Source organism: Pyxicephalus adspersus, chromosome 4, assembly GCF_032062135.1.
Source record: "Pyxicephalus adspersus chromosome 4, UCB_Pads_2.0, whole genome shotgun sequence".
NCBI lineage: Eukaryota > Metazoa > Chordata > Amphibia > Anura > Pyxicephalidae > Pyxicephalus > Pyxicephalus adspersus.
In genome coordinates this window covers 141,586,773-141,603,031 of record NC_092861.1, presented here as the reverse complement: position 1 = coordinate 141,603,031, position 16,259 = coordinate 141,586,773, and the positions used below count along the sequence as shown (strand labels likewise).

The 16,259-nt window shown below is 40.2% G+C and overlaps 1 protein-coding gene across 1 annotated transcript; it reads left to right on the top strand.

The window, feature by feature from the left end:
- Positions 1-6,336: 6,336 nt before the first annotated feature.
- Positions 6,337-15,731, top strand: NEK2 (NIMA related kinase 2). Its single transcript, XM_072409832.1, has 9 exons — positions 6,337-6,627; positions 8,935-9,152; positions 9,813-10,053; positions 11,155-11,237; positions 11,665-11,791; positions 12,352-12,571; positions 13,725-13,779; positions 14,280-14,356; positions 15,131-15,731. The coding sequence occupies exons 1-9, from the start codon at positions 6,532-6,534 to the stop codon at positions 15,337-15,339; spliced, it is 1,326 nt and encodes a 441-aa protein (XP_072265933.1). The 5' UTR covers positions 6,337-6,531; the 3' UTR covers positions 15,340-15,731.
- The last annotated feature ends 528 nt before the right edge of the window (positions 15,732-16,259 follow it).

Genomic DNA, 16,259 nt, shown 5'->3' with positions numbered 1-16,259 from the left:
CCCGGGGTGTGAACGTTGGGGACGCAGATGATGGGCATTGGACGTGCGAGTGTGCGGCTAGGAGGCGGGACCGAGTGGGAAATTTAAAATAATAAGTATTTTTAAATGTAACGTTTTGACATTTAAAAATATTTATATATTCACACCGCCAGGGAGGTTAAAGTTTTAGAAGGAGTTTACCTTAAAGCCCAACTCCCTCATCCCACATGCCCATGCATACATACATACTGTAATTCTTGGAGCGTTCCAACAGTCACATGACTATCTACATCTCCAGCTTTCATAAGGACTGTCCTCTTCTCCATTGGTTCTCATGATTACATAGTGGCACTAAATATTGGATTTGAGTGATTTTCTACTTTTCACTCTGCAAGTCCAGGTTGCATACTGACACCATCCCAGGTGGAAGATTATTGATATCCTGAGATCTATCTGCACAGCAAGCCTAAAGATTTCCCAGACTTCCAGTAATTGGTCATCCTAAAGAAGAAATTGGCAGCATAAACTGGTATAGAAAAAAAAAATTATGTCAAGGTTAAAATAAACTTCCACGGCTCAATTTATAAGCCAAAAGGGTGCTGTAGGTTGCTAGGGGTTCCTTGAGCAATGAGCAATTTGTGCCTCCCAGGTAAGTATAAGTGACCCCTAATGATCATTTTGGCTATCTGTAAAGGTAACATTCTTCCCAAAGACATAATGAGAGTTGGGGATGTAGTCATTAGAGCAGTGGTTCCCTGAAAGCTATTTCAAGGGTTCCACCATGTTAAAGACATCAAGAAATCCTGTTTTTATACTTACCATAGTAAGAAAAAGTTACAGTTCAGCTCTGCAAGAATTGAGAGAGCTGTCTGACAATATCCAGATCTTGTGAACTTTGGACATTTACTAGTCAGGTGAAGTGATGAGGATTTAATTATAAATCAAGGTGAGTTTTGAGTATAGGTGAGTTTTGAGCAATAGCCAGTTAACCACTGAACCAACATTGACTTTAGACAACCATCAACGATCCAGAGTTGTTTGTCCATTGGAAGATGTCTCCTCTGTTACTTTTCTCTTTCAACACAGTTATTGGATTTTTTATATCTGACTGTACCAAAGATGATAATCACTATCAACGAGGATAATATTTCCAGGGAAGACACTGACAAAAATGAGCTTCTAATCCTCACCCATTCTATCCGATGTGTTCAAAACGTGTTTAAAATGTTATAACGATCAATGGAACCAAAACACATTTCATGTTGGATCTCATTAAACTTTCTAAAATGTATACTTTTTATTAGGTTTCTGCAAAGCCATGTTCAGGGTTTTGATACAGCAGTACTGCTGCGTTTCACTTCTAATACTTAGCTGCATAAAGAAATGAATGGGAGCAGATGAAACTCTTTTTTTTTTCTTTTAGGAATTTATGTGTGGTCATTTCATGCAGCTTTATTCAAAAGCTCATGTTGGTTTGCCATTGAACCACTTCCATAGACTTGAATGGTAATGCTTTTGAACTATAATATTGAGCAGCTGCAAAGAGGCTGAAAGTGTTCTGAAGGACAGCAGATGACCCATGAAACTTTGTAACGCATGACAAGAGAACCGCAACACAACTGCCTATTACAGCATTTAGCAAAACATCATGAATGCATGTTAGTACTTCCTCCTCACCCCTCGGGCGCTTAATTTCAGCAGCAGTGAGAACTCGCAGATCTCTATCATACAATTACCTTATAATACATTTCCCTGACTATTCCAGCTAACAATTGGAGGTACCTCATTATGTCTTTTAAGATAAAAAAAAAATATTTCCACGTTACTGGGCAAAGTTCAAGGAGCTTCTGTCTGTAAATATTAACTTTGAGATGACAATGACCATATGGACAGAGCCACTTTATAGAGTGCAAATGACTTCCTTATCTGGGGCCTTGGAGAAAAGCCAATATAATGGCTCTGATGAAAAGATTTCATTCTGTTCCTGATGTGTGTTTGAGGTGAATGTACTGCCATCTCCTGTAGTTTATTAAACCTTGGGGATACTCACCTGTTCCCGCTTCCTCATACGTGCCACTGTAAATCGTAAATGGTACTTTTCATGGTGAGTGCACATGCGCCTCATCGTTATGTAAACACCTCATTCCCAAAAAATGTGAGGGCACAGCGTGCCCACCCCACTACACCCTGGGTGCCACCATCTTCTCTTTTTTCTCCCATGTCCCAATCTTTGCCTATTTACCTCTCCTGCAGGTGGGAGTTCATTTAGTCCCAGCCCACAGCAAGGTAAACTGGGATTTCTAGGGAGCCCCTGGCATCAAGAGCTGAGCTGCACATGCGCAGCTTAGCTAAATTTGATGGTTAGGAGGCAATCAGGCAGAATAAGAATACTAATTAATTAACAATACTAATATTGTCCCTTTTTGCAATAAGGACCTGCCTGGTGCCAGATTTATGTGGAAAGTGGAACTTTAGTCTTCTGCAATTAGTATTTTTCTGTCTGATCAACGCCTAGCTGTCAAATTTAGCTGAGCTGTGCATGTGCAGCTATAAATTTCCCTAGAAATCCCAGCATCCTTTGCTGGGGGCCAAGGACTGAATGAACTTTGCCTGCACAGGAGTAAGACTATGTACAGACGTGCAATAATTGATGTTGGAAAGGATCTTTCACGATCCTTTCCAACAACAAAAGACTGAACGAGTGCTGTACATACAGCGCAATTCTGCTCCATGGAGAGGGGAGTGGGGAGAATGATGGAGCTGCACCCGCTGCGCTTTCTCCCCTTCACTTTCATTACCATCCGCCAGGACGGCCAGATTCTTGTCCGATATCAGCCTTGAGGCGATTATCGTAGCCTTACATCAGCCTGGCCAATCAAGATGGCGGGTCTGTTGTCCTAACACTTCTCCTAATATTGCAATGCTACTTCTCTATAAATATAGTACAGTGAGTGAGCGTCGTCACCCCAGGACAGGAAATGGAACCTTGTAGAATCACCATGTGAAAATAAAGGATCTAAAAACCCAATCACAGAGCCGAAGCAGTCATACCATCTAAAGACTTTTAAGCTGTTATTTTTTCGCTTTGGGTTTAGCTATGCTTTAAATCGGGGGTTTCAAACTCTGGCCCGTGGGACAAATCTGGCCAACAACGTCCTTTTTTTGTGGGCCCCAAAGGAATCCTAAACATAAATTCCAGCTGCCCCGCCACTGCATTGAAATAGCGCCGCTACTACAATTCCTGGCATCACTCGCATCTATAGACCAGCGGCCTCTCTGACTATGTGTGGCCCCGCATTGGACTGTTTAATAGACGCAGGGAATTGTAGTAGCGGTGCTATTTCAGTTTCAAGTTTGGCCTGAGACTTTGTCTATGTTTTTGGTCCACTGTGTATTTGAGTTTGACACCCCTGCTTTAAATGAACCTAAGGCATTGCAATGTATGTGATTCAATTTAAGATGCACATATGTAAAAACATGCATTTTTAAAAAAACAATGTTCACTGAATGTGCCAGATAACATACCTTTATTATCTTTTCACATGGCTGGCTGTCAGTTGTAGTGTCCAAAGCTCCCTGCTAACTAGGTGTAATTCTCTATAGGCACTCTGGATACCTTGTGTCCTGGATATGTCCTATGTTAGAAGTAAAGCCAGTCATTCATGGGAAACAAAACATCATTTTACAGTTTGACATTCTAAAAAATAGTTGTAACTGTTACACAAGATTGCTGTAATGATCAAATCTTCACTAAATGATCATAAATGAGTTTCACTCACATGAACAAGATTTGTTAGTGCTGCCATCTACAGGACATTTTAAGAACTACAGCAGCAGTTGTACAAGTTTGTGAGGACAACTTTTTATGCTTTAACTCCTCTAAAAAAACTGCAATATTTCTTTTTATTAAAAAAATACAGCCTTCTATACAATTTACTTTTTTTCTACAGGCACAGTTTGCACACTTTAGCAATATAGTGGCTATGGCAATTTGTTCCATAGCTTGCAGGAAAGGGTGACAGTGCTACAAATAAATTGCTGAGATGTGGTCACTAGATATTATTCACAGTGAAAATATAAGCAAAATATAAATGTAAATATATTATAGCAGGCTGGATTTATTAAAGCTCTCCAAGACTAGGGAACATGAACATAGACGTGCCATAAACAGAACCAGGTGGTGGGTTGATAAAACTCCAGAGTGAATATACCAGTGAACAACCAATGGAAGACTCTGGAAAAAGACCGGCATAAGATGCCAGTGACTGCACACACATTAAAAGGGTCAGAGCAAGGACCTGAAATACCTAAAATGGACATATAGGGCCTGATTTATGAAAGCTCTGCAAGACTGATAGACATCTTAGATGAACCTGGGTGATCCAGCAAACCTGGAAAAGATCTGGTCCACTATTTAAAGCATTTGCCAGCTAAGAACAATGCTCTTTAAATATATATTTTCCAGGTTTGCTGGATCACCCAGGTTCTCCTATGATAGGCTATCTTCTCCGAGAAATTTAATAAGTCAGATCCATAGTGAGATATCATCAGACTCTCAGATATCCATCCATCTTGGATCATTCTCCAAGATAGATGGATGGATATCTTCCCACCATAATAATACTATTATTATTATTAATATTAATATTAAACAGTATTTTTTTAGCACCAACATATTACACAGCGCTATATATTTAATAAGAGTTGCAACTGACAGACAGATACAGACAGTGACGCAGGAGGAGGAGAGGACCCTCCTGTCATTTGCAACCCCTATTTAATGTACAGCACTGTGCAATATGTTGGAGCAATATAATTCCTGTGTATTATTATTAATATTAATAATAATAATAATAATAATAATATAAACTTTCACTCTATACCTGCTTTTAAACTCATCTGATTGGCTGCTCCCCTTATGACTGGTTTGCCTCTTCTATTTCAGGGACCTTCCATCTGCACCGTGACAGTTTCTCTATGAAGAAGATTGAACCTGTATCCGGATGACATTTAGTGTGTTATATTGTGTGCATATCAATAACAATCACCATGCTTTGTCTTCCATTAAACTTTGTTTACTTTTTTTTATATCTCAGTTCTGCTGAGTTTTTGTACCTCAGAACAGACCCTGAGCAAACTACACAACCATCATTAAAATGAAGGGGAATCTCTATATATCGGGGATTTGGGATGGAAGCGAGACACAATAGGTCTGATTTATTAAAGCTTTCTAAGACTTAAACAGATTGGGTAATCCAGCAAACCTGGAATTGATTTCCTAAAAATCATTTGATATTATTAGTATTTATATAGCGCCATCATATTACGCAGCGCTGTACAAAGTCTATAGTCATGTCACTAGCTGTCCCTCAAAGGGGCTCACAATCTATGTCCCTACAATAGCCATATGTCATTAATACGGTCTAAAGGCAATTTGGGGGAAGCCAATTGACCTAACTGCATGTTTTTGGGATGTGGGAGGAAGCCAGAGTAAAACCCACACAAACTCCATGCAGATAGTGTCCCGGCTGAGATTCAAACCTGGGACCTAGCGCTGCAAAGGCCAGAGTGCTAACCACCGAGCCACCATGCTGCCCATTATTTTAGTTGGCAAATGTTTCTAATCCGGGACCAGATCCAGTCCAGGTTTGCTGGATCACCTAGGATATACATGTGGGCACTGCGGCTTGTAGACACAAGGTAGGGTGTATGTAGCAGAGTGACAACAGGGAAGTACCTTTTTGAGACAGTTGTCACCCCATAACAGGAAGTGCCAGAACAAAGGTTTCTATCTCTTTTAGAATGTTATTTGATACCTATTGTGTGCTGCTTCGCCCACCTCTTAGATTATAAACTCTTTGGGGCAGGGTCCTCTCCTCCTCCTGTGTATCTGTCTGTCTGCGGAATATGTTGGCGCTATATAAATATTGTTTAATAATAATAATGCTGTTGTGCATACTCATAAGGTTGGAGGTTGTTGAGAACTATAAACACTGACCAGGGAAGTTTATTAAGATATTTATAATGAAGCTTCTCATTAACAGTCTGACCATACAGAATCTCATTAATCAAACTGATATGGAACTCTGTGTCCATGACAACCACATTGAGGAATATGAGCCTCACTCCTACCCATCATGCAGCAACATCACTTCCGGGAACAGGCTGCCTCTGTTTCCAGGCAACAGATAGGCTTTGTCACGTGACCCGCAGCGGCGACAATTTTCGTTTCAATCCACGCGCGCCTCTTTCGCGCCGCGTCTGCTGCTTGGAAACATGTCCTCGGCCCCGCCTCTTCCTCCAGTTACGTTCACAACAACAGCTGCGTCGCATCTGCCAATCAGCGAACGGGATTGGGTTGGAAACCTGAGCCAATAGACTGACGAGCTGCATGCCGCCTGCAGCCAATCAGTACCGCGAACGCCGAGAGCACGTCGTTCAAATCGTTTGCGTTATTTAGAGAGTTCTATCACGGTGTCAGGGTTACCGGAGGCCTGAATACCACCGTGGAGCGGTGAACGGGTGTGTAGGAAGTGTGCGGCCAGAGGAAAGATGCCATCCCGGGTGGAGGATTACGATGTACTGTACACCATAGGGTCCGGGTCTTATGGAAAGTGTCAGAAGATTCGCCGGAGGGCGGACGGGAAGGTAAGAGTGCCTGCAAAGATGATACGGCTGTGAATGTTGAATCGGTCGGGTAATTCGTAAAAGCTGCTAAAAACTGAATTTGCTTTGCACAGCTGTAATGGTAATGGCTGTGAACACCAGGGGGCGCTGTGCTAATGTGTTTATCAGCCACTTATAGCCAATGGGGTGCTGGGGGAATGGGGGGGGGTAATAGATTAATAAGGGTGCAAATTCTGCAAAAAAATGTTATATAAAGATAAATGAGATGGGGGTGAAGATAAGGTGATGGGTGCTATACCCTTGTCTTCATGATGGGGACCTCTGACCCCCTGGCACCATTAGGGTCTATGGGTATGATGGGTGCCTATTATTGGCTTCCTCTGCTTTTATCTTAGGGCTGATAATCTCCCATCTATAGCGGGGGGCATTGGGTATTCATCGTGTTTGATGGCTGATCCTGCACAGACCCCATGACCCTAGGTGGCATCTCTCTGCTGCTGGATCAACCAATGGTTAAAGATTCCAAAATATATTTTCATGAATTGTAGACTGGTAATTGTTATCCAGGGTTCCTCCAGAGGTTTGCTAGAGGTTCCTGAAGTAATGAGCAGTTTGCACCTCTATGCAAAGTAAAAATTCTGAGTTCAGGTACGCTTTAAGTTTTATTCCCCCTGGCCCCAATAAATTAGCCTTGCGGGTGTTCATTGAGAGCTGAGAAATGATGGTAAAGGTTCCAGAGGGATAAAAAACTAAACTTGTAGACTGAAATGTATAGGAATTAATTGGCCCTCCATTAAACCAGTATAGAAGGTCCTTCTGAACAATATGTACAATTCTCATCCTAAAAGATCATTGGCTTTGATGTCATTTACAAAATGGGTAAACCCTGAAGGTCCTCATTCATTATCATGTCACATGGGTGGAAAAAGATATCAGGCCATCAGTTCGACTAATGTGTGCCACTGGGCGAACTACAAGCACCATATTCAGTGCTGATCCCAAAATCATAGACAAGTGGCAGCCCCTGTAATGTGACCAACTCTTCAGTGCTTGCTGCAAAAAGTGCCGGGTGGTGCGCCCAGCTAAAAGGGGCTAGAGAGAATGTTAATGCAGATTACATGGACACGGTCCATTGTTGTCACCATTAGGAAGCTGGTTCAATGATTACCTTGTTGGCAGTGTATTGGGGACACACAGACAGGAAATCCCTCAAAGAGGCTTATATAGCGCCAACATATTACCCAGCACTGTACAATAATTAGGGGATGCAAATGCCAGACAGTGACACAGGAGGAGGAAGGGATCCTGCCCCGATGAGCTTACAATCTAGGAGGAGGGGGGCTCATATAATGTTTGTCATGCCACATTGTTTTATAGTCTGGTTTTGTTTCCAGTAGATTTTTTAGATTGTTTACATTCTCATCCCCAATATGTTGACTGGTGTTGGCACCCATATGGGCCATAAGCTGCTGTTCAGGCCAGACTTTTTTAGGTTGGGCGGGAGGAAATTGTAGGTGGGTGGCAACCCCTGTATTGTGATCCAACTTATCAGTAACCACCCAAAAACAGCCGGGTGGGTACTAAAAACTACCGGGTGGTACGCCCAGCTAAAAGGGGCTGGGGAGAACACTGTACTAGGAAGTGGCATTGGCATCTAAAATGCCCCCCCATTGTGCTTATGGATTCTGGCAAGTATATTGGTTGCTAGGATTAGGATGGGTATATATATATCAACACTGGGTTAAACCATGTAGAGATGATCATTGTAGTCTATTAGTCACAAAATGAGGTGGCTTAAGATGCCTGCTGCAGCTTCTAATGCTTGTTGTGTTAAAGCTCCAGTATGAGACTTTTAAAAAAAAAAAAAATTGGAGTTTGGCACAGTTGAAGACAAGTTATTAAAACAAACCAAAATAAGGTATTTACCCTTTTTGGGTCATGTTATTAATATTGTACAGGAGTTATAAAGTGCCAACATATTATGCAGCGCTGTATATTAAATATGGGTTGCAAATGACAGACAGTGACACAGGAGGAGGGGAGGACCCTGGCCAGAAGAGCTTACAATCTAGCTCCACAGGTCATCCTGGCTTCTGCAGCAATTTTGGTAAAATAGTATGTTTGGTGGCTCTGCAATTAACAGGACAATGGCGGCAATACATTTCAATGCACAATGTTGCGTAGGCTGTTATCATGCTGCAAATCGCCCAACCTTGTCTAGAATCCTCTTTATGATTTGTGAATATCACTTTACTGATATACAGATGTGTCTCATATAATTCTTGTTGAATGGCATATATATATATATATTTTTTTTTTCTTCTACAGATCTTGGTATGGAAAGAGCTGGACTATGGCACAATGAGCGAGGCTGAGAAGCAGATGCTGGTCTCAGAAGTCAACTTGTTACGGGAATTAAAACATCCAAATATTGTTCGTTATTTTGACCGTATAATTGATCGGACGAATACAACTCTGTATATTGTGATGGAGTATTGTGAGGGAGGGGATCTGGCCAGCCTTATTGCCAAATGCACCAAGGAGAGGTATTGTCATATTACGATTCTGAATTATAGTGTAACTTGAGTACAAAGCTCACCTAGTCAATGGTTTATAAATACAAATCTATAGCCTGGTTACCCAGAGTGCTGAATATGTTTTTGGCTTCATTGCTAAGGAGACCTAGTCCCCCACTAACACCTCCACCATAAAATCTTATAGGAAGGATTATTTTTTGTGGACTGATTCTGAAGTTTAGCTTTATTCTGGCCTACTGGGACAACCTGATCTTCTAAATCCAGGGTATAACCCACACATAATTTTTTTTTTTTTTTAACCTGGGTGGGAAGAAGCTGTAGACGGGTGACAGCCCCTGTATTGTGAGCCAACTCTGCAGTAAACAGCCGGGTGCTTACTGAAAAATGATGGCTGGTGCACCCAGCTAAAAGGGGCTGGGGAGAACACTGAATTCTAAAGACTTTTCCCCTCTCGCCCCCACCCCATTGGTAAGAAATCACTTGTTCAAAGTACTGTAATGTCTTCCAATATACCCCAACACATTTTGGAAATGCTCTGTGGGTGAGTTTGAGATACAGACTATTCTCCTTGGGGATGGTAGTAGACAAAATGTTTTGCAATTCTACATTTTGTGCACATTCTTTGAAGTCATACTCTGTTGTTAATTTCATGCGGTCTTTTCTATTCAGGCAATACCTAGAAGAAGACTTCATCTTGCGTGTATTTGTTCAGCTTGCCTTGGCATTAAAAGACTGCCACAGAAGGAGTGATGGGGGTCACACTGTTCTCCACAGAGACCTGAAACCGGCCAACATATTTCTGGATGCCAAGAGGAATGTGAAACTGGGAGACTTTGGTTTGGCCCGGATATTGCACCATGATACCAGTTTTGCTAAAACATTTGTTGGTACTCCTTACTACATGTCCCCGGTAAGTATTTACGGCTTTAAGTCACAACTGCCATTATGCAAGCTAATGGTTTCTTGGATAAAGACACCTATTCAATGTGGTATATCAAAAAGGTCAAAAAAGAAAACCTTTAACCTACCATTATGACAAAGGAAAGCAAATATTCTAAAGCTTGGTCCCTTTCCCTCCTATAGGGGTATAGGGATCTCTATCTGCAAATGTTTTAGTTATAGTTTATTAATATTTTATTATTCAGTATTTATATACGAGGAGGTGCTGAGAAGTTCCTGGCTTTGTCCAGAAAGAACAGAGCCAGAGTTATGAAATCACATTTATTCAACATATTCCCCCTGAGACTTCTCAGCACCCCTTGGTAGTGCCAACATATTAGGCAGCGCTGTACAATAAATAGGAGCTGCAGATGACTGATAGTGACACAGGAGGAGGAGAGCACCCTGCCCTGAAGAGCTTACACTTCACTTTTAGGTACAAGCGTTCCTTTTTTGCGCTTTAAGCAAGTTTACTGCTTATTCAGAGTGGTTGGTTGGTAGGATTAGCATGTGATGTTGTTGTACCTGCAGCATTTGTCTTCTCTAAATATTTGCTCCTAAAACTTTTGAACCTTTTACATAGCATCCTCAGTGTGTTGTGCCCATTTTGGCTACATTTTATTATTGGATATTATCACTTAAAGTGGAAATAGGGTCACAAATAAAATTGAGAGCAGGCAGGATATTTACTACTGTGGAGACAGGCGGGATCTCTTCTGCATTAAGTATACTTATCTGCCTGCAACCTTACCTGTGCATATGGCAGCTTGATGCAGAATACCAGGATGTATCCCAACATCCCCCAAGGGGCCAAGTAAATGTCATCCTGGCCTGACCAATCATGATGGCTGAAGATCTGTAACCTGGAAGAAGTGTGGGAACGGGTGAATGTAACTAAAAAAAAAGTTGTATCTTGCACATATTTTTTGCAGGGATATCACCTGTCCCCCTCTGCAATAAGGATGTACTTGCTTGCAACTTTTTATCTTAAGGTTTTGAAAGAAGTTATCAAGTGTTGCCTGTGTTCTTTGTGTAAATGTAATATTAATCTGTTTATTCTTTTATGATCTAGGAGCAGATGAATAGAATGTCTTACAATGAGAAATCTGATATATGGTCATTGGGCTGTCTTCTGTATGAACTCTGTGCTCTCTCGTAAGTAATATTGCATGTGTAGAGAAGCTTGGATTAGGCTGTAAATCTGATCTGTGCCTCCTTGGTCTGTATTGGCATTGAAACACTATGATCACCTCCATCATTTTCTTGTGACGGGTGTAGTTTAAAGCTTGTTCTTAGCGGAGGCTGGGAAAATTCAATGCTAGATCCCCATTGTGTTAAAAAATGAAAATATTAATGTAATGTTAAAATTAAACCTGTGCCTATGTGTTTTATAAGGTAGCGGGTGGTGTGTACCTTTACCAATATTTTAACGTTCTCTTTGGTTATTCAAAGAGAATCTGTCAGTGTTACATCTTTACACCTACCTAGGACAAGGTATCTGCTTGTAAGTATTGGCATCAGTACAAAGCTTTACTGTTCACATGGTTCAATATATAACCAGCTTTTTTTTTTTCCCCCTTAGGCCACCTTTTACAGCTTATAATCAGAAAGAATTGGCAGAAAAGATCAAAATAGGGAAGTTTCGCCGGATCCCATATCGCTACTCAGAAGAACTTAACCAAATTATTACACAAATGTTGAACCTGAAAGTGAGTTGTCAACTTTGCATGAAATGATGGGATGGGAATTTGTTCTAAAATGACATTGACGTCAATACCCTGATTTTATTGACCCATCACTGACATTGGTGAAGGCTGAAGTGGTAACTTTTTAATTGAAGTTACTTTATATATCATAGGGCACCTGAGAGGTACAGGAAGTAGTCTGGTATTTTGTGCAATTAGCTGATCACAAATGTGAAACTTCCTGACGAAAAACCATACATAACCTGGGAAAATAATTCTATAAAAGAGATTCTGTTACTGTTATACTATCATTGCCCAGTAGGGAGTAGCAGAAAATAGCTGATCTGGTGATTTCCCTTTTTGAACCGAGTCTAGAGCTACCAGCCCTATGCTATATCTGAAAACTGCTGAGTAAGTCCTAATCTTTGGCCAAACTTGGCAGTCACATGATTACTTTTATCTAATCTAAAATGGCAAAGTGTTTATTTGTATCGGTTGACTTGAAATTAACTTTAGTTCTAAGAAGCCTTTCATAAACTGTTAGACATTTGTGAATTTTTCACATTTGCTTTGGTGTCTGGCAGGACTATCTAAGACCTCACATTGAAGAAATCCTGCAGAGTTCTCTGTTGGTGGCCACTGTGCTGGAAGAACAAAACCGAATAGCTGAGAGGCGAGTCAGGAAATCTGCAGAACAGGAGCGGGTGCCCCTTCCTGAGCCCACACATTCAGATTTTAGATTGAAGGAACAGCAATTGTTGGCACGAGAAAAGGCGCTGAAGGAGAGAGAGGAGCGGCTTGAGCGTAAGTTCATGTTCTCTAACAAATGATTCTTTTGCAGTTTAATGTATTTGAGTCTCTTCATGTCCTTTGATCGTGGTTCTTATTTAAGAAAAGGATTTGGGCTTTAGATATAGGTAAGGCACATAATTTCCTAGACCTCTGGAAAATTGCTTCCATTTCTTATTCACCTTAGAATCAAATTAAAGCTCCTGTGCTTTGCCTTCAAATCCCTCCAGAGTCTTTGTCCCACTTACCTTTCTGACCTGATAGAAAAATACTCCCCTAGCCGCTCTCTTTGCTCCTCCAATGACCTACTAATGACTTCCTCACTCATAACCTCATCACACGCAAGGCTCTAAGACTTTTCTAGAGCTGCCCCAACTCTCTGGAATAATCTTTTCGTCCTATTCGGCTTGCTCCTACTTTCTGCTCATTTAAAATGAGCACTCAAAACCCATCGTTTCAAACTTGCCTACTGTCTTTTTCTGTCTCTCCTCCTCCTGTGTCACTGTCTGTCATTTGCAACCCCTATTTAATATACAGGGATGCATAATATGTTGGTGCTATATAAATATGGTTTGATTATAATATTGGTATTTATTGACTCACAGAGTAAGATCTTGCTGTGGTTTCTGACAGCCCTTTCCTTAATGTGTCTCTATGGAGTGATTTGTCAAATGTTTGATTACTAATTTGACATGTACAGCTTTTAAAAGGTCAAAGTGGCTTTCTGTGCCCTGGCTATTGCCCCTGGAGAAGCAAGGGTAATGCTCCTAGCTGTTAGGTGAATGGAGCCTCTTTAAAACTTTACTGTACTATATTTGTCTTCTAATTTTTTTAATTTCTTTGTTTTTAGCTTTGCTATTCTCTATATCTCATCTTACAATTTCACATTTTCCCAGCTTCCGTAGCTGATAAACCTTGGAGACTCTCTCTGGACAGTTCCAACATTCTTTCTACCATTGCAAACATGAGATGGGGCTATTGCAGCCCTCAATGACCTCAAATTCCGGTTCATCACTTATATCCTTAAAAACATTTTAAACACTTGCCTTTAGGCAGTACAATTAGAGAGATTGTAAATGTAGAATCAAAGGTATTTACATTTAAGATGTGAGCACCCTATTGTGTTCCTAATTACAACTGTTGTCTCATGTTTTTTATTTATTTTCAGATCGCGAAAGAGAGTTGTGTGTACGGGAGAGGCTAGCCGAAGATAAACTCTCACGGTAGGTTGATGTGATTAAAAAAAAAATCCAACCTAAATGGAAGATGTACAGAAAGTATGGGCAAGGTGAAGCCAAGTCCAGTTGGATTGCTGGAAGTCAATGTTTTGTCATATTTTGTTAGCAATGACCGTCATACAGGGTGCTTGCACTGTAGTTTCTGTATTTAACCTGACTTTTTTCTGCTAGCTGGGAAGAAATTGTAGATGGGTGGTACCCCTGTATTGTGCTGTAACTCTTTGGTACCCACCCAAAAACAGCCGGGTGCCTACTGAAATGTGCCAGGTGGTATGCCCAGCTAGGCTGCAGAAGATTTCAATGCCATTTGGTGGTAACAAGCTCATGTCCACTGTCTTTTTCTTTTAATCAAAAGCAAGAACGGCTTTAATTGCTTTAATAAATGAGCCTGATAAATTTAGCACTAGTAGGCTGGAAAAATGTAAACACAGATAGGCATGATGGGGGATCATAATGATTTTGTACACTATTTTCTATCACCGTAGGGCTGAAAACTTGATGAAGAACTTCAATTTGCTGAAGGAGCAGCGCATCTATGGAGCAGCTATGGAAAATGGGATAGGTACGAGAGTGAACAGAAAGCCTCTGGAAGCGTTATTAGATTTGCGGAATTGCCAGTTTTAGTTTTTTTTTTTTTTTTTGTGTGTGTTATAATTGTATGTTATGCAGTTTTTATCCTTCTACTAATTCAGGTTGTTTTATTTTTTTAAATAAATTATTTTCTTATCTGTTGCCTTTTATTCTACTGTGACTGGACTAGAGCAGGTAAAAGGTATGAAAGTTCAATATCTGTGGTCTTATAATAAACCATTGATATTCAGTTGGAGATAATGGTTTTATAAAATTAAAATTGGTCCAAAAATTGTAGACAAGGATTTTAAAATTTCTGCACCGTTTCAATTTAAAAGAAAAAAAAAAATACTGAGTTTTATTACCTAGATAATTGTCATTAGCTTTTAGTCAAAATCACACTTTTTTTTTTTCCAAATTAGTTAGTTACATTTTCAGGTTAAAATCGGAAAACCCTTAAAAGTTGAGTTCAGTTTTTATTTGGGCTACATACTATAATACTTCAGAGCTAGTCTGCAACCAGATTACAAGAAGATTTTCTTGTAATATATAAAAGAGGAGTATATCTTTAGTAAAGGAGAACTAAACTTTTGTAGGTTGGTTTTTAGACCCATTTTACACCTAACTTTTATGATACTACAAGCCACTTATCTGAGCAGTGTTTAATATTCAGCTGCCCAATGTGACTTATATTACATCTTATAATTGTATTTGGGGGTTAGGCAAAATTTAATTTATACAACACTATCACTTTTTCTTTTTCCAGCTTCTGGATCCTCAATAAGGAGCAGGAACAATGGCCATTTTGGGACTGAAAGTAAAGAGAACCGTAGTGGAGGCAAACCGGCCTCCACGCAGGAGAAGTGCACGGAGTTAAAGCAGCGCCTGCAAGCTGCCAATATGCGTGCCCATGCCCTGTGCGAGTTGGAGAAGAACTATCAGCTCAAAAGCCGACAGATACTTGGGATGCGCTAAGAGATACAAGATATTCCCAGGAGTTTCTGTTATTTTTATACTAGAATGATTGGCAGAAGTTATTTATCAAAATTAATATATACCTTTTTGAATGGTAGTGCCAGTTAACTCATTGGATTGTTACAAACATCTGCAGCATGGTTTACATATTGTGTCAATATTGTGAGTCCTGAATGTGAGAATTCTGTAGTAAATACAGAAACGTTTTTTGTTTGACTGAACAGACAATCTTTTAGAATCGTTTTTTTTTTTTTTTTTTTTTTTTTTATGTATGTAAAGTTTCCATTCTAGAAGCTTTCAATCTGTAATGCCTTATAAATACACTAGAGTGTATGTGATGTAAATGTAATGTCTGTTATGAGTATGCAAACAAGACTGAATTTTATTTGTAACTTGTAACTGTCTGATTAATTTGCTACCCTATTCACCCCCCCCCCCCCTGGGTGCCCCCCAAACAGCTCTTTTAGGAGACTATAGTTTTGCACTATGACTGTGATTTTGGACAATTGTGATGTGTTGGATAGCACATTTAATTGAATGAGGGTTTTTCCTAACTCAACTGCTTATACCATGCAAAACCACAGCAGAGCACAAAATTTATACTTTACATAAAAGGGAAGACAACACTTTTATATGAAGTATAAATGTATTTTTTTTTTTTTATTTTTTTAGTGTAATAATGAATTTTTTTTTTTTTTAAAACGGCCCCTTTCTGTCTTGATCACTGCGGCGATTGCTGCTGAGTGACCTGGAATATCTACGTCACGTGTCCCGGGTGACTTGCTGCACTTTCTGCCCATATCTGATATCAGGGAAGCGCAGAAGGAGCCTTTTCTTTATTAGGAATAAAAAACACAAATGCTGATCTCTCACATGCGCTGTAGGATTGGCACTTCCCCTTATCTACTGCACACTGTGCG